We start from the raw sequence: 20,435 nt of genomic DNA, 5'->3' as shown, positions 1-20,435 counted from the left end.
TCCTCCCCTTCCTTTTCTTCCTCCTTTGCTGGTATCGAGGCCGGCGCTCCCTCGCACATCTGTCGGCATGTATCCGCCGCTCAATCGCTCTCGCTGGGCCACGGCGGGTTCCCTAACAGCTCAGTATGGCTCTTCCATTAATCAAAGACACTTCCAGTGTCCCATTACAGAAACACTGCTACTCGGCCTGTCTGAAGCTGACAGCTCGCCAATTCATCTTCTAGGAGAAAGAAAAAAGCCATTGTGGCACGCCAGTCGCCTTTACCTGTTCAAACGAAGGGCTGTTAAGAGTGCAGGAAGACCCCTCTGAAATTGTTTTCTCTAGGTCAGGCAAACAACAGAAAAGGTAAATTGCTTGTCTCAGGTAACACACAGGGGAAGTTTGGTTGGGGTTGGGTGGAGGAGTGGGTCAGCCACGAAATAAGAGGATGGAGATGTGTTTGTTAAGAAGCTGATTTCAATGAGGCTGCAGAGGATGAAATGGGCCGCTGCTGTTTACCAAAACGGCTTAAACACGGTCCTGACACCAAAGAAGACCCTCTGCAGACGCTGGCTGCCACTAAGTACATCTCCTTACACCTCCGCTGCTGCCTGAAGACAGGTCGGTGTTTAGTGTGTTGTGCTGGTGGCGAACACACCGAGGGGAAATGGAAAAGCTCACATGTTTAAAGAGGAAAAGTGTAAGAAAATAGACGTTTTCCGCCCTCCAGTTTTAAGCCTTACACGTTATTTGGCGGCCAGTGTTTCCCAGGGCCTGAGATGATGTCCTCCAGTGTCTCAAAGATATTCAGTTTACTGTCCTAGAGGAGTAAACAAAACCAGAAGATATTCACATTTCATTTATTTCTTCTTTTTCTTGATGACTTTTTATTTATAATCAAAAGCGTTTCAATTTAATTACAACTAATCGATTTAATCTTTTGCAGCTCTAATGTAGTAGCAAACTCATTTTCTATTTCCTCATCCCTCGGACATGAAGCTACATCCATGCACCGGAGCTTTATTCATTCTCCTTGTCGCTCTGGTTTGGTCTCCACCACCCACTGAGAGCATCTAACTGTGTCTGTTAACCGCATGAAGCTGCAAGGTCGCACGCAGCGGTTTAAAAAGGCTTTTTCGCTTAAGCTAGCTGTGCAAAAAAAGCCTAATTATAATGAGCGAAACATTAGCGGTTCAATATTCATTTAAAAGATTTAACGTAGCTTTAAAAGGTGGGCCCTGCTCTGCAAAGGTGTGATTTAAGACGAGCCGAATACTTCGCACAGTATTCTTGACGATATATAATTCAAACAACGGCGCCAGCGAATGTTCAACATGGAAGGTGGCTAATAAATGTTGGGATCAAGAGTTTGTATAAAAACGCTTCTGATTACAACCGGTTATGGGGATAAAATCTGCAGGAAATGAAAGACAATAATGTCGTCCCACTAAACTAAACAGGCTTCACAGCATCCTCTGAACGGCACAAAGCCAAAGCAACACTTGTTTTATTTGGAGCTGACAGGAGGCAGGTCAAATATTAAAAGGAATAAACTCATAAATAAACTGTGTGCACGATGCGTAAAAAGATTTAAGTTGACAAAATGTCAGTGGTGAAATAGTTTAAATCCCTGTTATTACATTAAAGTAGTTTGCTGGCACCCACACTGTAAATAGTTTACCCTGTTTAGAGGGGAAAGGCAAAGGGAACTGTGAAAACCCAGCTGCAGCTCAGGATGTGTGTCTCAGAACTGGCAGCTGGTAAATCCAACATTTTTAGCTTCTTGGAATAAGAGGAGTGGTGAGTGGCTTATTACCAAACCAATGTACAATCATACGGAGCGAAGAAATGCAGGGCTGTGGCCATTTCCTGACAGCTCAGTGTGGCGACGTTGTTGTTACCATCAAATCTTTCTCTATAATGAACACATGGACAGTGAAAGTGAGTGAGGCCGAATGAGAAAGGACAGCTTGTTCCCTCCCCTTACCGACCCCCCCCCCCCCCCCCCCCCCACACACACACACACACCACTCCCCCCACCCTCCACAGCCCTTGGTCGATTTGATTGGCATAATGAGGTGAAGGCTAGTTGGCGCAAAGCTGCTCCGGGGGGCAAATGGAGACATTATTATTGTGTGTGTGTGGGTGTGTGTGTGTGTGTGTAAGAGGGTGTCTTGGCGATTCTCACCCAGGCCCCACTGGGCTGTTAATTACCCTCTCTGTAACATGGCATCTGCCGAGTCGGGGTGATAGAGCGAGCACTGCCAACATGGGCATCGCTGCTCTCTCTCTGTCTCTTGTCTCCGCAGACCCCAGCTGCAGTCTCGCTCCCTGCTTATTGGATTCTATCTACATGTATGATTGATTCAGCACCTGAACTGTGCTTTTCATGACAAGCAGGCCAAACACACACACATACACACACACACACACACACACACACACACACACACACACACACACACACACACACACACACACACACACACACACACACACAGCGGAGAAAAGTACCCCAGCTGGCAAATATTTAACCAACCATGAGGGCGCTAAGATGCCCGCTCTGTTCCAGGAGGTTGGGACATTTTCTGAGCAGCTGTTTGATTTGCTGCTCTGGAAGAGAAAGGGATGTTTTCTTTCTTAAGAAGTGGTAAGTGTGTGTGTGTGTGTGTGTGTGTGTTTGTGTGTGTGTACCTCTTTTAAAGCCACACTTTTGATTTGATGGGAGCACAGACAAAGAAAGCCTACACGTCTTATAAGAGTCCGTGTCCCGTCGGCTCCGGCAGGCTTTGACACGGCTACACTGAGACACGGGAGGCCCCTCACTTCTACAACTGTTGGCCTTTTAAACATAACAAAGTCGCTATTAAATTGTGACATTTATGACATTTGCGACTCATTTTTTAAAGCTATATGACAGACGGCCTCGGTGGTATATTATAAATAAACTTTTATTTGTGCGGTGTCTGACAGTTCGGTGTTTTTAAAGCGCAATATCCTGGAGTCCTGTAGCAGAGGTCATGTTCTCACTCGCCTTGTGTTTAGGGGACTTTATTAAATATAATGTGATGCATTTTTATCTTTATGGCCTGCCCCTATAAGTTAGAGACACACACACACACACACACACGCTGGTCGTGCCATTAAGAACAGTTAAAGGTCCTGTTTGTTGTTTAGCTCACCATTCCTCCTCCTTGTCTGCCCCCTCCCACACACACACACACACACACACACACACACAGTGTCTGGTGAGTCACAGCATTAGCAGTCATATTGATTTCTTCCTTTATGCTTTCTCTAACCAGTTACGCAGAGAAGGTACACCGACCCCCCCCCCCCTCCTCACCGCCGGCTCGGACCACAAAACCAAATTCATTCCAGCAGTTGACTAAATAATACATTGTCCAAATGATTGCATAATCCAAACCCCTTTCTCCCCATGTGTGAAACAGTGCATTATGTAATAGTAATGCACTAATTGAATGAGTTTTATTCCTCTCACTCTCTACTCGGTATTCTCTTATTAAAAACAATTCCTGCTAAATGTAAAAATGATTTCATTCAACTGAAAAGTCTCCGACAGCGTCGCCCCGTTCCAAGGTGCCATTACCGCTGCATCTGGACCAGTTAGTACATTATCTGTCGGATACTCCATTATCAGCTGACTGTAGTGGTGTGTGATGTTTTCCTAGCCTTGGAGTGAAGGGAGCGACCCCGGCCTGACACCCAGACGCTACTATTTCAGTGTTCTAGCCCTCTGGCCAAAAAGCTGTCAGCACATATTTTATCCTTTCGCTCACACAGTATATTCTCCCTCTGTGCCTCGCTTCTCGTTGGACCTCTTGTCTCACGGTCCCCTCTCACTCTGCACACACAGCGGTGACATTGACTCAATGCAAGGTGTCGATGGGTCCTTATACCGTCTTTAAAATCATTCAAGCTCCTGGGTTTAACAATGAATATGTTAAATCCTTCTTAGTTTGTTGTCCTTAAAGATAATCTCATGTGTCCCAGCAGGACGTGGCGCTTCACATTCTGCTCTTTCTTTCTTATTCTGCTCATTTAGAGTTCAACAACTTTTAAAAAAGAGGCTGGGTGTCACGCCGCTGTTTTTAAATTGGCCTTAGATTTGGTGCCTGGCAGCATTAAAAGCTCTTACGTTTGCCTTTTTGGAATCACACAGTTCACCTGAAGCGTGAGTAATTCTCAATTTCCTCTTCTACTTTCTGCATTACACCAACACCATTAGTTTGGCTGCCACCAGGCACCGTGCACCGTGCACGGGCCCAGCCCCGATCGCCCTCTGTTATCAGCTATAAGTAACACACACACACACACACACACTCTCACATGACCCTCCACTGTGCGGCCAAGGCACTGATTCAAGGCGACAGAAATCCTTGGCACAGACCGCCCACCTCATTCACTGGCTGCCGTTCAGCTGTCGTACTCACTCGCTGAAGTTTTCTCCTCTTAATAGTGTGCCGTGCAGAGATGAAGGCACTCGTGTAAGATGTGGCAGTCAGAGGCAATATGTTTATCCATAGTTAACAACTCGTTTCAGGTCAGATATGATGAGGCGTGAAGAGACAGCAGCGCAGAAGAGACATCAGGTATAAATAAGAACAGAGCGAGCTGTGGTTACATAATGTACACCAATGATTCCCAAAGTCAGGTTTAGGAAGCTCCAGGGAATATCAGGGGGCTGCCAGAAATAGGAGCTATTGTCATGCTTCATTATCTGTTTGCTTCCTTTGACTTGGCTTCTGTAGTAAGTCATATTTAATGCAGTTATTCTCCCCGAAGAATACGACTTTATGTTCTGAAAGGAAAGTTTAGAGGAAAGTGTGGATCCCACGATGAGCCTTGTTTACACAACTGACTTAAATCCTCCACAATCAATCACCGAGAATGAACTGAAGATGTTTAAATCATATAACCCTTATCCAATGTGTTCAAACTATACCTATATCTAATATATATATATATATATATATATATATATATATAAAAAAAACAAATGTATATGAATTTACAGCAAGTGCAAATGTTGCATATGTGTGTATGTATTTGATCAGCGCTGCATGACGTGTATGTGCAGAGCTGTATGATGTGTATGTGCAGAGCTGTATGATGTGTATGTGCAGAGCTGTATGATGTGTATGTGCAGAGCTGTATGATGTGTATGTGCAGAGCTGTATGATGTGTATGTGCAGAGAGATTATAATGTGTGCAAACACTTTGTCTATACAAAGACTTTACAGCTGTAAAGAGTTTATGTACATAACATAGAGGACGTTCTTTGACCAGGGAAAATAAAACAAAAACACTCGTGTTATAGTGTGTGTGTGTGTGTGTATGATGTATACAGGAACACACACCTCTCTCACACACACACACACACATGCACTCTCTTTGAGATGAGAGCGACTTGTTTACTGCAGCCCCGCAGAGCTCCGGCTGTATGGGATGGGATGCCCGTGGGTGCTGTGCAACTCTTGGAAAGCGGACGTGCAGTGAATGACAGTGCAGATGGCCTAGCGCCACTGCTGCCACCTGAACCTCTCACACACACACACACACACACACACACACACACACACACACACACACACACACACACACACACACAGTTCCCGAGGTCAGACACCTCAAAGCAACCTGCCTGCGGACATCTCGAGTGTAAAAAAAAAAAAAAAAAGTCCCTGTTATTTATTTATTTATTTTTAACACTCATTCCTGCTAATAATATCATCTATGTTGTTTTGCATGGAGAGACACACACACACACACTGCCGCTATCTTTCCCCCAGAATGTGATCTGTCCGGCGGTACGAGGCGTACAGTCAATCAATCCCACAAGCGTTGCGTAATAGTTTGAGAGCCAGATACCAAAATAATCACCTCGTCAACTGCTCTGCTCTCCAACAAGAAGAAGTGGAATCACAAGATCCCTCTCCCGTCCTCAGATAAACACAGTGTTTACCCCGAGCAGCATCATGAAGTTGGGCCACTGATATATCGACAGTATTTCCTGAGATAAGCAACATCTGGTCAGCAGTTGTAGTCATTGTAATTATGGAGCAATCACATGTCATGTGCACGCTCTGCTGCATATATACACCCTGCTTATTTAGATTATTAATCCTGTGTGTGCTCTGCTCGAGGGTCTCTGTGTCACTCTGACAGTAGAAGTGACCTGCATGAAGGGATTTGTTTAGATTGACGTACCTTGCTTTGTCTTTGTCAGGTCGCCTTTAATTTAATATTTAAAAGCTCAATTCTAAATGAAATATTAAAAGATGTTGCCTTTTACAGTATTCTGTCCCACGGTGGGAATGCGTTTGATTCGATTCTCCCCCGTGATATGAAACGACCGCAGCAGAGATGGAAATTCTCCTCAAGGTCAAAGATGATCCAATGTCATCTGGTCTCACGTGAACTCTCTCTCCACTCCAGACCTCGCTGCCCTCCCTCCCTCCATCTGCATTTATCTGCTTCTTTTGTAAGCGCTGTGCCATCACACAGGTTGTTGTTGTCGTCGTTCTTGTTGTGAAATGCAGCTTTTATTGATGTAACAGGTGCTTAGCTCGGCTGTGGCAGTGAAAATAACACATCTCCTCCTCTGTCTGGCTTTCAGAATGGAAGCTAAAGTTAGACATCTTTGAGGTTTTTCTGTCACTTGATGGAAGGTGATGCCAATGCATAATGCATGAGGAGAGAGGGAAGACTTCGTCTGGCTGCTTTTTATAGACCACCAAAGCTCTGCTACTGCACACACACATATAGAGACACACACACACACACACACACACACACGCAGGAGGCAAATGTCTCAGTCGATGCGATGTAACCTCTCACAGATCAAGAACGCGGGAGCAGAGGAAAAACAGGAATCTAGCAAACTGGCAACATCGTCGAGAATAAAAAATAGAAAGAAACAACAAGCTGAAACAGAAATGTTGACGTGCTATTTTCAGATGGCAGAATCTTTTGATGCACAAACCAAAAGAGAGGGGGGGGGGGGGGGGAGGGAGCAGCAGGGCTGGTGTTTGTCTCAGAGATGGGCTTTAACAGAAATACTTTGTACGTGTGATCTTACACGCTCTCCTTAGTCTTTGTTCCCACCGCTCCAACACTTCACTGAAAGTGTCTTTAGGTCTAGTTAAAATGAGAAAAAAGAGTTATCACATAAGGGGGGGGGGGGATGTCACATTATTTGTAGGCAGAGCTCAGCTTCTACTTTTGCTTGCAGACTTTGCAAACACCATTTGCTGCCCTCAAAAGTGTGGAGTTATGTTCTCCTTATCCCTCTAATCCTTATTTAACCAGGCAGGTTGACTAAGAGCACACTGTCATTTATAGTTATGACTTGGGGTGTGTGTGTGTGTGTGGGGGGGGGGAGGCTGCAGGGAGCATATACACACTCACACCTGTGTGCTGCCCCGTTACCAGCACAGACACTTCTGCTGTGTGTCGATGTCTTCAGCTCAGCTGCTCAATTAAAGAGGCATTAATGTTTCTTCTAAAACTTCTCAAGAAGAGAACAAATCTCCGTTTATTGTGTTTTTAACCAACGTATTTGCAAGTCAGGAGGCAGATAACTAACTTGGCTCTCTGCTCCTGTTTGCTTGTGACTCAGTTCACTCGGCTGCAGGAATAATGTGTTCTTAAGTAGGAAGCGGAGACGCTCACATGCAACACCCTTAGACTTCTGGTGTTTCTGTGTTTTGCCAAGTGTGTCTTTGATACTTCTCTGCAGTAAAATGTGCTGCTGCCGGATTTGAACTGCGAGCTCTGGGTCATATTTTCTCTTCCTTGTCACCTGTTACTGAATAAAAGGAATTTGTCAAAGGCGGGAAAGCACTTCACACTGAGTGGAACTGTAGGAGCGAGGTTGAAATGGCTTCCTGAGTAACGCTGAGGGTATTAGAGAGAGAATCCTACCTTCTAAGCTTTGGGGGAGTCCAGGTATATAATTGGGATTAGCTTGAAGTAGTGTTTTACTGCCCAGGAAGCACAATTAGAAGTTCCCTGGATTATTCCCCGTCTATTACCTGAGAAGCCAGAATCTTCTAACGCTGTGTGTTTAGGTAGCGATCATGCCTGGGTGGTGATAATTAGTGTAAATGTAAATTGATACTTCATATTAAGACCTAATTAAATTTACCGTAAGCAAAAGCAGCTGATGAGAGACGCAGCCTCTCGGGGGGGGGGGGCCTCAGCTCTGCAGCCTGGTCTCACAGGAAATACATGCAACAGCTGTGAAGTTGTAAGCGTGAAGGTTCGCGCTTAACCTTCACAACACATCTCGTGATAAAGGCCAAAAAAGGTACAAAATCGGCATCGTGAGCAAATAACTCCCAAACATAATGTCTGTTTGCAGAATCCCCTAATAAATAGATTTATTAGGGGATTCACCGCGCGGGCCGAGAGTCCCTCGCACACCAGATGCTCAATACATCGTAAGCGTCGTGGCTTTTTGTTTGGCTATCTCGTATTTAAATAAAGAACATTTTGTGTAACGATACGAAGCCATAATCCATAAATGAAGCCGGCGTTTTACACAGCATAACATTATTACACGTGATTGCATTAGACGCTCAGTGTACGGCAGTATACCTGCATTCAGCTGGACGTTAGCTTAGCATCTCAGATCTCTTCTTTTATGACTGGTCGCAGAGAGAAGGGACACATGTTGGCGAGACGCACGCTGTTGGTAGCACCTGTAAGCTACATGCAACACCATTAGCTTTCTGTGCGACGCATTCATTAGCGCTGTAGGTTAGGACACTTCTTGTGGGCTAACTCAGACATGACTGATTGGATTTTAATGAAACTTGTGGATATCATTAATCTAACTACAGTCAGCCAGTTGTCAGAACTGCACTCATTATCATGTTTACACTGATCAGATTTGGACGGAAGTTGAGAGGAATGATACATCTCACTGCCACTGAAAGGTTGGCATTAATTACAGCTGACATACTGTAGATGCTGCTGATTGGTCGAGACGGGGTCCGTGTCGCTCGAGCACGGAAACATGTTTACTGTCAATTCTTTTCAACGTGATATAGCTTTTTTCTTTCCTATGGAGACTCCCTCGGGGCAGATTTGAGGGTGGTATTGTCGGTGATATTATAAATAACACAGTGGGAATGAAAGGCAGTTGCGCTCTCCCTCCCCATCCTTCTGTCTCTCCTCTCTTCCTTTTCGCCCTGCTACTCATCTATGCTCAACACGAGTGCCTCTGCGTTTGCGTGTGTGGCTTGAATTTATATGAACGTCTCCCCGCCGGGGGACAACGGGGGCCAAGTCATTGATATGTGCAGGAGGACTCAGGATAAACAGCCCACGCCGACCGGTGTTACGCCAGCCTGCCTGATACATTTTGATTGAGCAAAGACAGAGGGGCGGGGTGGGGGTGGGAGGGCAGTGGAATTGGGGAGGCTTAAAAGCAGAGATGAAATGACAGAAAGGGAGCTTTTCCTTTCACCTGCCTCTCCAGACTGCCACAAAATGGACCCATGTAAACGTTAGGAGCCACACACGACGAGGTGCACTGTCGCTGGGCTTCAGACGCGTGACGTGCTGTGTGTTCTGTGTTGCATCTTGATATTCTCCTCCTTTTTTATTTTCTCCCTGATGATCCTTTTGTTTGTTCCCCCTCTCACGCTCTTTACTTCTCCCTCCATGTGTGTCCCTCTGACATGGTCAGCCTTCCTAATGGACTGGAAATACTTGCGCCTCCTCTCTCTGTCTCCCACTGTCAGAAAACCAAAATCAGAGGTGCCACTTATGTCCACATTAGGATCAGCTACCAAAAGTGTCACTGAATCGCCTCGTGCATGATTTCTGCCTTTGTTCGGCGTGACAGGGAGCCGTGCGAGCGGCGCCGCTCCTGTTCCACCCCGTGCTTTTATCCCCAAAATGGATGTGCCATTGGTTGAGTGCATTATCCCACTTATAGCGTGGATCATTTTTAAAACTCAAGTCTTTTTAGTGACCTGTGTGTGTGGTGCAACGTTTGCCATTAACATCACGTTACATGCTCTACTGCTGCGTTGCAATTACGCCGGGTGATTGTCGCCTCGTTCGCAGCGCAGCTCCGTGTGTATCCTGAATATTTATTGGAACGAGTATGCACACGTGATTAAATAAGGATAATGTATAAAAATACAGTTTGTTAATGATCGGGGCTGCAGTATATTCTTTGTGTTTGCACCTGACGGAGAACCACAGGTGAATTATAAACCTCTTTTCATCGTCTCCAAATGTCTGGATGACCACCATCACCATCCCTCCGCCACTTAAGTCCAAGCTCTGTTCAGCGGGCCTCCTTCCCCCAATTATCAGTTCTGTTTCTTCTGACCAACACAACTAATGAACACACACACACACACACACACACACACACACACACACACACACACACACACACACACACACACCACTCAGCCTTTTTTCAATTTACCACCTCTTATCAATTGCCTCCCTTTATCTTTTAGTGTGTTCTTCTCTCCATCTTAACCCCCCCATTCCTCTCCCTCCCAAAGCTTTTATTTACTAACATCGTTTCAGGTTGTTTTATAGCTCCCATCACAAATGGAGGATGGAGGAAAACTAAAAGATGAGAGGATAGATGAGGACAGAGAGCAGCACTCAAGGCTGCTGAGGGACAAATGGAAGTTAGGCGAGCAATGAGAATTAAGTGCAAGTCATCAGGATCGGCTCGGCTTTTCTTCTTTGTCAAATAGTTTGGTGATATAAAATGTGCGAGCTGAAGAGGATATCAGCACGAGTCATTTAATGAGGGTTTGCATTAGTAGAAATCAAGATGAGTCGGAGCCGTCAGAGCGCCGTGTGTGTGGTATCAGTAGATCACCTTATTTTGACTTTTTTAACGGCGTTAGATTACAAGTAGAAGAGCAGGTGTGAAGCTTGGGTCTTTATTTCTCCGAATGCCGTGCTAGTTATGATATATGACCAGAAAAGTCCAGCGGGGAAAAAGAAGTTCTGAATTGCACGAGGCAAGCTGTTACGGCTCAATAACCCAGGCCTGTGATCGGCTCACATTTCAAACACACACACGCATTCAGACAGCCCTTGGTTGGGCTGGATTTTACGAGGAAGCACACCGCACGAGGTGATCAGCATATGTTTTGTTGACATAAATTTAAAATTTATTGCCGTTGTCAAAAGTGACTGTTGGACAAAGTCGATTATTAACTGAGTAAATGGCCTGAGAGAGTTTTATGTGAACTTCCTTAATGGCTGCAGTCAGTCTGTTTCAAATCACTCTCCCTCCCTCCATGGGCTCCCACCCACCACACACACACACACACACACACACACACCACTCATCAGCTATTTCAGAAGCACAACATGAAAGCAGACAGTTACGATGCGATTTGAGAGAGTGTGTGTGAGGAGAGGTCTATCCGTGCTAAATCACTGAGCTGAGACGATATGCTTTAGTGTCCTCTAACATATCATTAAATCTGGCTGCAGCTAAATTACAGTTTGTTATTTTCTTAGGCACACAAAGGATACACCTCAAATGTTGCGTATTATTCCTCGGTGTGCATGTGCATGTGCACGTACAATAAAGTGTGTTTTATAAATGGTGGGGTCACTTCCTCTCGGGTTTGATCCTCTGGGAACACTTCCAGCTACAGTCTAGTGTGGGTAGTGTCTGTAGGTGTGGACGGAGAATCCGCTGCACTTTCAGCCGTCGTCACCCGCCCAAATTGGACTATTGTGCTTAACATGTTGGTGCTTTATTCATCACAAGTCTGGCATGAATCTGGAAGCCGACTGCTGGGCCAAGCCGCTACGGCCGCCTGCGCTTTGCCCCTCTTCAGCTTTATGCCACCGCAATACCATTTGGACGTTCTCTTCTTTAAACCTGCACTTACTTGAGAAAACAAAGCTTCATAGCTTATTGACTAAATAGAGTTTAATGCCAAAGGGAAGGGCGTCATTAGTGTTTGAATAGGACACGCTCGGTCCTAAACCTTCCCTTTAACACTCTGAATCGCAGGAACAGGTGCTGTTACCATTCTGTTGAACATCAAGTAATGTGCCGTTTCACTGGGTAGTGCTGGCTATTGCAGTTAGATTTAACACACTATCAGCGAGGGACATACACACCGTGCTTTGCTCATCAACACTACATTTACTGTGAAAATACATGGCACGGCTTCCACTTCCAGTGGCCTTAATAAGTCCATCCATACCTTATCAGTGCTCTGTCTGGGGGCCACAATGGTCAGATTGAGGAGGGACACAAAAGGCCTTTGAAAGGCTTTGTGCTCCGTGTGTGTTGTGGTTTACCGCTCGCGTGTGTTTTCCTCTTATCGGATTGAAAGCGTGCGAGTACATCACCTGTGATCCTTAAATCCGGTTCCATTCCTTTGTCCGTTTTGTTATTCGTCGGTGAGTTTCTGTCGTCCGTGTGGATAACTCGTCAAAAATGCCATTCTTCCAATCATGCGGGAAGAATGCCAACACTTTGTGCACCGGCACTGAACTCAATGGACCAGAATGCAATGCAGTTGTAAGGCAGTTGCTATAGATTGATATATAACAGTCGATGCTGTACACAACACAACGTGTTCAGGTGTCTGCCGGTTATGGAAAGGTGTTCTGAGAGAGAGTGCATTACATCACGACGTCACGGATTGATATCGAACAGAGCGACGGTATCGTTTCCTTTCTCTCTCTCGTGTCCTTCTTTTCCCTCTGCGGGCTTTTGGCATCTACAGGGACTTTTAATCACTCGCTGCTCGCCAAAGGGAAGTCGTTCTGCCTTCGCCGTCCACTATCGCTCCACAAATTTGAACCTCCACGCCGGCTTTCGTGACTTCTTCATCTCAGAGTTTTTAGCACTCATCCTGTCGTGTTTCAAGGATGTTTTGTAGCAATTATTAGTCACTGAAGTCAAACTAGACTTCATTGCTTAATAACTCCCGTAGCCAGCGCCATAAGACCCGCGATAATCTGTCTCTGTCTGTCTCAGCCCCGCTCCGTCTCTCCCTGCCCCTCTCGAGGCACAAAAGAGAGCTGTAAATCAATTTGCATTCGACATCTGACATCAATCAGTCATGTTTTGGGAGAGTGGCACCACCTCTTCCTCTGCGGCTTTGTTGAGAGACGCTAAGATGGATGGCTGTCGTCTCGCCCAAGTTGAGCAGATCTCTTATCAAGGGCATTGTTTCTCCCAAGATTGCACTCGGCTGATCCCTCTGCTTCACCTGACGCGTCGACGGAGACCAATCCTTCCGTTTGTCGTCGTCTCGCGTTGCCCGCCGGAAGCGTGCACGAAGTGTAGAATCGTGCACAGATGTGGGGCTTTGCGTTAACGTGTTCAAACATTATCAACGAAGCAAACGATAACTTCAGCTTAAAGAGTGGCGGTCTCTTTACCTCGAGATTAAACCTGACCACGGTGTCATTATCAAAAAAGGAAGCGCTTGTTTTCGGAGCCTCGCGGTGAGAAAGAGCAACCGTTTTGGAAGATTTAAATGTGCCAAATCTGAAACGGCACCAACTTGAACAAACAATCGTTACAATCGAAGTTGTGCTCCTTTTGTGAGCCTCACTCAAGGCGAGGCATTTCAAGTTCTCGGGAGGCTTAAGGCACTGTGGCAGTTGTTTGGCAATTCATGTCACCTTAATTGCTTTAGAGCTCTTTCAGATATCTCTCAAGAATAATATGCTTTGTAATGAGCCGAGGGGTCTTTGAGGAGAGTCGTGAGGTAGACTTTTTGTTGTCAGATGTTATTTAGTTACCTAACCTTCAAGGCCTTTACCACATAATCAAATATTGAACCTTAGTCTTGTCTGACCTTGTGTGCTTACACTATGTTACAGCCTAATGACTGTCTGTTTGGTAAAAAGACAATTCATTGCAGATCAGATTTTGCTTCGAGCTGCACGTCGCCTTATAGATTAGAGAGCAGTAGTCAAAATCTGGCCCACTAATGCTTCATAAGACTTAAGTAACTGCCTTGTGTGTTTTGCCTGAATAAATCATTCTATTTCACTTTATAGCTCCTTATCCATCTGCAGCACTTGAGATGTAGATGGTTGATAATGCCTGTGCTTGAATAGCATCTTGTGATTTACGGCACCGAGTCACGGTCGTCTGCTGCTCTGTGCAAGGAATGTGTTGTAGTTGGACGGCTGGTGACACTGATGGTTATTGTTATGTGCGGGTGTTATGGCTGATGGAGTGGGATATTTTCTCAAATTGCAAAAGGGTAAATTGTTGCTGTGCTAAAATAATCATTAGTTAGGAGCTGTAAAGACATTAAGTTCTCCTGGTCAAAGCAGCATTGTTTCACATATTTGTTCTGCTCTCTGTCAACAGGAAGATGCACAGTGGAATGAAGACCTACGGCTGTGAGCTGTGTGGAAAGAGCTTCCTGGACAGTCTCCGTCTACGGATGCATTTGCTGTCTCATTCAGGTACTGAAATCAAACCAACCCAAAAACCACAACCCCGCACTATGACCACTGCTGAGCTCGCAGTGCGTCATGTGTGTTACTGCTGATTGTATGGAATCACTGATGTTTTTGTAACAATAGAGCATTCATTACTGCGATAACGTTTTAGCATTATATTCTAAATGTGCTAAACATGAAACATGGTGCCTTCACATCGAGAGAGAATCTCTTTGTCTTGCAGCCTGAAGCAAGTCAACTTAAGTTGCATCTCACAAGTGTTCATTCACAGATTCAAAGATATGTATTTACTATGAATATGTTGTGCAACACATCAGCATTGAAGGCAGATTTGAACATGATGCATTACAAAAGACTGTCTGCAGCCTGAGCGCTGAATAAAGGGATAACTTGCCGTATGCATGCGCCTCACTATAAATACATTAGTTTTAAATATGTGGAGCGTAACCCCATTTCAGTGATTGTTACTTCAGTCGAGTAAAGCTGAGCCTCGCTGGGAAACTTAACCAAAGAGGTGCCTGCACATCATCATGCTGTCACCCTACACCTCTGTAACGTTAGAGGTCTGAAAGGCCGTGCAAGTCAGAACACAGGACACATTGATTGGTCCAGTTTGACACTGTTATACCCCCCCCCAAAAAAATAACACACACCCCAGCAGTCCCTGCTCTGAGCCTACTTAGCGCAGCACTGTTTTAATGGCGTGGGCCGTCTTTTATAGGCAGCAAAGAGCTGCTCATTTCTAAGGCCCTGAGTGCAGATGGTTTATTGAGACACTGTAAAAGCCATGGGACCTCTGAGGGAACCCCTTCTGCATGCACGCACACGCACGCACGCACACACACACACACACACACACACACACACACACACACACACACACACACACACACACACAAAACCCCAAATCCATGTGTTGATGTTGGCCTTCTGCACAGAACCCTGTATGTTTTCAGATGGGACACAGTAAGTGGTGTGAATTGTCTACTTGGCATTCTTGTTGTCGTCACACACACCCCAGCCCCCCAACCCCCCCCCCCCCCCCCCCATAGCCAACTCCTGTCAGTAGGCAGTAAACGATAATTGCCCGGATCATTTGTTTGTTTAAAACTCCCCGAAACTTAAACAATAGCTGAGATGGATGCTGACACTCCTGCCATGTTGTGACAAAGATGAACGACAAGTTCACGCTGTGCCAGTGGATTGACCCGGCACACAACGCAGCGTGTCAAAAGAAAGTTGCTCTGAGGAAATATTCACTGTTTGTTTTCAAATTACACCCTATTCTCACAGTCCCCGCTGCAGATGCATGCTCCCCTCCTCTCTCTGTCTGAAAGCAGAAAGTGGGAGCTCTGTCCCAGAAACATATCGGATCCTGAATGTTCTGGAGGATGCGTCTCGTAGTGTGCGCTCCACCTGAGCTCCACCTGAGCTCCCTCAAGACCCGGGAGCTGGAGCTGGAGCTGGAGCCCACATCTTATTGTTTAACTAAGGTTTTCTGTGAATCAGGAGTTACATCTGAGGGTGAGTCGAGGTGAGCTTGTTGCCTCTTCCTGAAGTGTTTGTGCAGCTCTCTGCATGCTCCAGTGGAGATTAGCCTTCAGGAGCTCCGGCTGCTGACGTGGAGCTAAGTGAACCAAATTGTAAGCTTGTACTTATTATTATATATTTTATTGTGTTAACTGTACTTGTTGAAGTCCAGAAACACTATATCTTCAGTACCGCCCCTCTAATAAACATAGATACTCATGTTGTTGGGATAATGTACATTTAACAGGATAAGTCAGCAGAAACTAAACTTTAAGTTGTTTTTAAAAGCGTGTACTCACTACTCATTTAAAGAGCGTTGGACTAAAAGCTTTTAGAAGACATGTTAAGTTCTTCCTGTTGCCATAAATCAAAGGTTTGATTCTTTGTTATTAGTTTTTTTTTAAATCGTTTAGATGTTGAGGAAAGGTCACGGTTCAGTTTCCCACAGAGGTGAAGGACACGGAAGGAAAGAGCGTGACGGGTGCAAACGTGAACAAACAAAGACCAGAGAGGGATCATGATTACTTTTTTAATAAAGTGTGAAAGGTGTGAAAATGATTTGGAAGGAACATGAATGCAGTCTTTGCAAGAATGTGCGTGTGTTATCTGAGGCCACACTGAGGTAATCATTATCCCAGTAGATATTCAATAGAAAGTAGGTCATTTATTTAATAGCTCACAATGTGTACCCGCTGACATAAGGTGAAAAACTCTGTTGATAGGAGATCAAATGGAAAGAAAAAGAACATTGAACACTCGAGGAAGAAGCACATTCTCCACCTTGAGAGAGGCAGCCGGGCGGAACATGTGGGCAGTGTATTTTTAGCAACAGAAGGCAGCGAGAGCACAAACTTTTTTTCTTTCGTTCTCTTTTCTCCTCTTTCCGAGCGGCGCTGTGTTGACGCACGACATCAACCTGTACTGTTACGCACATCACTGTTGATTCATAGCCGCTTTGGTCTGGCGTTAAAGGCAAGACAAGCGCTTCTGTCAAGACAGGCGACGGTTAGGGAAGAGACGGCGCTGAGGCAAAGCTTCTTTGATAGTTTTTGTTGTCTTTTTTTCTTCTCTCCCACCTCCACCGCTTGACTTTCAAGGCTTTTCTCGGTCTGACGCCGCATCTCTCGATTTTTATCGTGTCTCTCTGTAATGATGACACTTCACCGAGTCCCAAAACCCTCAACGTCCCCTCCCCCTCACCCCTTCCCTCGCCTCCACACCGACGCCGCCATCATCCTTCAACTCGCTTCGGAAAAGACAGAATATTGGGGAGATGAAGCGAGAGAGTGGAGGGGCTTTTTGGTATGCACGGCGTGTCGTGGATGTGGAGCGTTTCAGACGCTGCCGCCTCCCTCCCTCCCTCCCCTTTGCTTCCCCCCTCTGTCTCTCACTCTCTGTCTGTCTGTCTCTGTGTGTGCTTGTTGTGCGGAGAACTTGGCGGTCTGCCAGTCTGGGCTGCCTGCCACCACTGTGGGTACAGTATGTACAGTCTACCTTGTGCCAGCTATTTATTTTTTTCCTCTCGTCTCGTTGTCTGTCCTCTCTCCACGCTGTTGTTTTTTTTTTTGTTTTTTTTCTAATCTCTGCCTGACGTTTAGTGTTTGACAGTGTTTGCTGAAGCAAAGCCTGCAGATGGGGGTTAGATCAGGGGAGAGAGCGGTGACTCAGCCCCCTTTCGGTACATTTTGAGGCCGTACATGTTGTCCTTGAATGAAAGCGGCACATCAACAGTGATGCCAGCGTGTTGTGCAAAAAGATTAGCCAAAAAAACTCATCTAAATATTCATATTTCACCTAAAATTGTATTTGATTCCCCTCAAAATGTATATTTTATTACATTACAAGTAAGGAAAAGTACTTTCAGGGATATAAATAACTAATTATAGTTATCTGTACCTTAGCTCTTAGCAACAGTTCAAGAAATGATATGACATTAAAGTTAATTCAGGTGAAAGGCTTCAAACACAGCGCTGTGGTTCTAATATCAGTTCAACTGTATGTTATCCACCATACCAAAAATAATCTGTGTGTGTGTGTGTGTGTGTCACAGTTTGTGTTCCCACCGATGCAGCATAATAAGAGTCCCTGAACACTCGTATCTTCATCTCCATTACCAGCAACTCTTCATCTCGCTGTCTTTATAACTGAAGAGTGTTAATCCTCCAGCTACAGTTTGTATACATGGTAAAGATGTCCTGGATTAGCTGGTCAAGTATGCGTGTGACACCTGAAGCACATTCAAAATAATTAATTTAACCAGCAGTTGCAGGATGAGTGTGTTGCTCAAGGGCACATGGAGATGATGTGTGAATGGAGAGGGCCGTCATGTGTCGCCTGGTAGTGAGGGAACCAAAACCAGCATTTTAGATTACCTTTACTTTATGCAACCACTGTGTGACGGTAAATAGAGGAACATTTACGTAATATATTATAATATTAAATAGCGATCTTTGGTTATTAAGATGTATCTCAATACTTTGTATTTATTATTATTATTTATTTATTTACAGAAGACTTTATTTTACACTGATTTGCACAGATTAAAACATGTTTATATTCTGCAAAAAGATCTCTTTTATCCATGTCAGACTGGCACACATGTCAAGTCCAATTCTTTAGTAAAATTGCATTTGCGAATAATAACAGTTTAAAAGTTTAACAATGACTGTGTAGCTCTAGATCTCTTTGACATGTCTGCTAGCAAGAACCTCACGGGGGACATCGTTGCTAACCAGAGGAATTATTGATGGAAACATGACTTTACATGATAATCCCCTGGCATCTGGGGTCATATGTCACGGTCTGACAGTGTCACACAGGCTTCATCTCTTCGGTATGCCTGTGTTTGCTTTGTGCATTAGTCAGCCAGTACAGTGTATTTCCAGAGTGAGGTTTGCAGTTCAGAATAGTGTTCCTGACCAGCCCCGAGGGGAATTAGTTTTTACGACACCTCAGCTGGTAGCGTGGCATTATGTTCCCTGTTGGTTGATCTGTTTTCGGGTTGTATGCCAAAAAAAGGAAGGCTGGGGTAGGTAGATTACTTAAAACCACCCATGTGTAGAAATAGAACAAGTCTGACAATAGTTGTGGTATAACTAATATAAAACCTCTTCTCCAGTGAGTCCTCTCCCACTATTCCTACCAGAGCAATGACACAATATTAGTAAAGAAGTAATAAGCAAATAGGTTTTAATATACAAGCTGCAACCTTCAGTTCTGAAAAGTGCCTTAAACCTGCCTTCTCTGGTCGGATTGTATAGAAGTCTATGAGAAAATAAAACTTCTCCCTTCCTTTATTACTTCAGTACACATTGTTAATATTAGTTTATGTTCCCAAGCTCTAGTTTCAAGTCTTCTTCAATACAGCGTGATGTTCATTTAGTCAATTCTGGTCCCATCTCCAGTACAGTAGAGGATAAAGCGACGTCCGGTCCAGCTGCTCTCCGCTTCTTCTCTTAGAGATGAACCCGTTGGTCCACCGCGTGTGTTTTCAGTGCAGGAAAGTTAAGCGTAACATGTTGGTCGCCTGAAAATGTCTTTGATTGTACTTAGCTCAACCCTCTAGTGCAGGGTTGTCAAACATGCGGCCCGGGGGCCAAAACCGGCCCTCCAGAGGGTCCAATCCGGCCGGCGGGATGACTTTGCAAAGTGTAAAGATGAGTTGTTCTGATCATAAAGTAAAGTACTGTTCCAGACACTTGTGATGAAATGTTGTGTCTTTGTAGATGCACTTGAGATCACATTGTGCTGCATGTGGCCCCTGAACTAACATGAGTTTGACCCCCCTGCTCTAGTGTCACGTTCTGTCCCAAACATGAGGCTTCAAAACAAACCAATGGGTCACATCACTGTCTGCGTTCACTTCTTATATACTATCGTTGGCTATATATAGAGAGAAAAGCTGCCTGCTGTAAGTGGCTGTGCAACTGAGGAACACCTAAGTTGTTCTATACTTGATTTGACCTGAACGCTACACATTAACTATTATTATATGGAGTCAGCCAGAAGTCTAGTCGTCCTGCTGTCCCTGACCAGATGTTCATCTTGGCTCTCAGGAATTAAAAGCTTTGTTCCAATCTGATCCCAATCTGATTCCAGTCTGTGGGAGTGAAATGCCCACGTAAATGTCCAGAGCATCTAGATGAGGAAAAAATGCAAAGAATTTGGATATGAACACGGCGAGGCGGGAGGGCTGCTTTCCAACTGCTCTTTGTCTGCGTTTCTATCTCCGTGGCGTTTGTTTGCCTGTTTGGCTGTCAGCTGGTCTGCTGTTTTGGCATTGTGCCGGCTCTTCCCTCACAGTGATGACGACATATTTGTGCCGGCAGGTCTGGATGTTCTGCCAGCATTCCAGCATTTATGATCGCTCGCAGATGTGAGTCCAGGAACACACTGTACTGTACCCAAACCCAGAAATTAATGAAACTTGACTTACTTCCAGGCCACAAATTCCTAA

General features: G+C 45.0%; 1 protein-coding gene across 5 annotated transcripts in view; it reads left to right on the top strand.

The window, feature by feature from the left end:
* Positions 1 to 20,435, top strand: part of zbtb16a (zinc finger and BTB domain containing 16a) — a 122,818-nt gene that overhangs the window by 37,985 nt on the left and 64,398 nt on the right. For all 5 annotated transcript variants that reach the window (XM_029448910.1, XM_029448911.1, XM_029448907.1 and 2 more), the window contains exon 3: positions 14,355 to 14,452. In XM_029448910.1, coding sequence (XP_029304770.1) covers positions 14,355 to 14,452 — 98 coding nt within the window. The remainder of the gene's footprint in view (positions 1 to 14,354; positions 14,453 to 20,435) is intronic.

This window comes from Cottoperca gobio, chromosome 14 (genome assembly GCF_900634415.1).
Source record: "Cottoperca gobio chromosome 14, fCotGob3.1, whole genome shotgun sequence".
In the NCBI taxonomy this organism is placed as follows: domain Eukaryota; kingdom Metazoa; phylum Chordata; class Actinopteri; order Perciformes; family Bovichtidae; genus Cottoperca; species Cottoperca gobio.
This window is presented reverse-complemented; position numbering and strand designations above follow the sequence as displayed.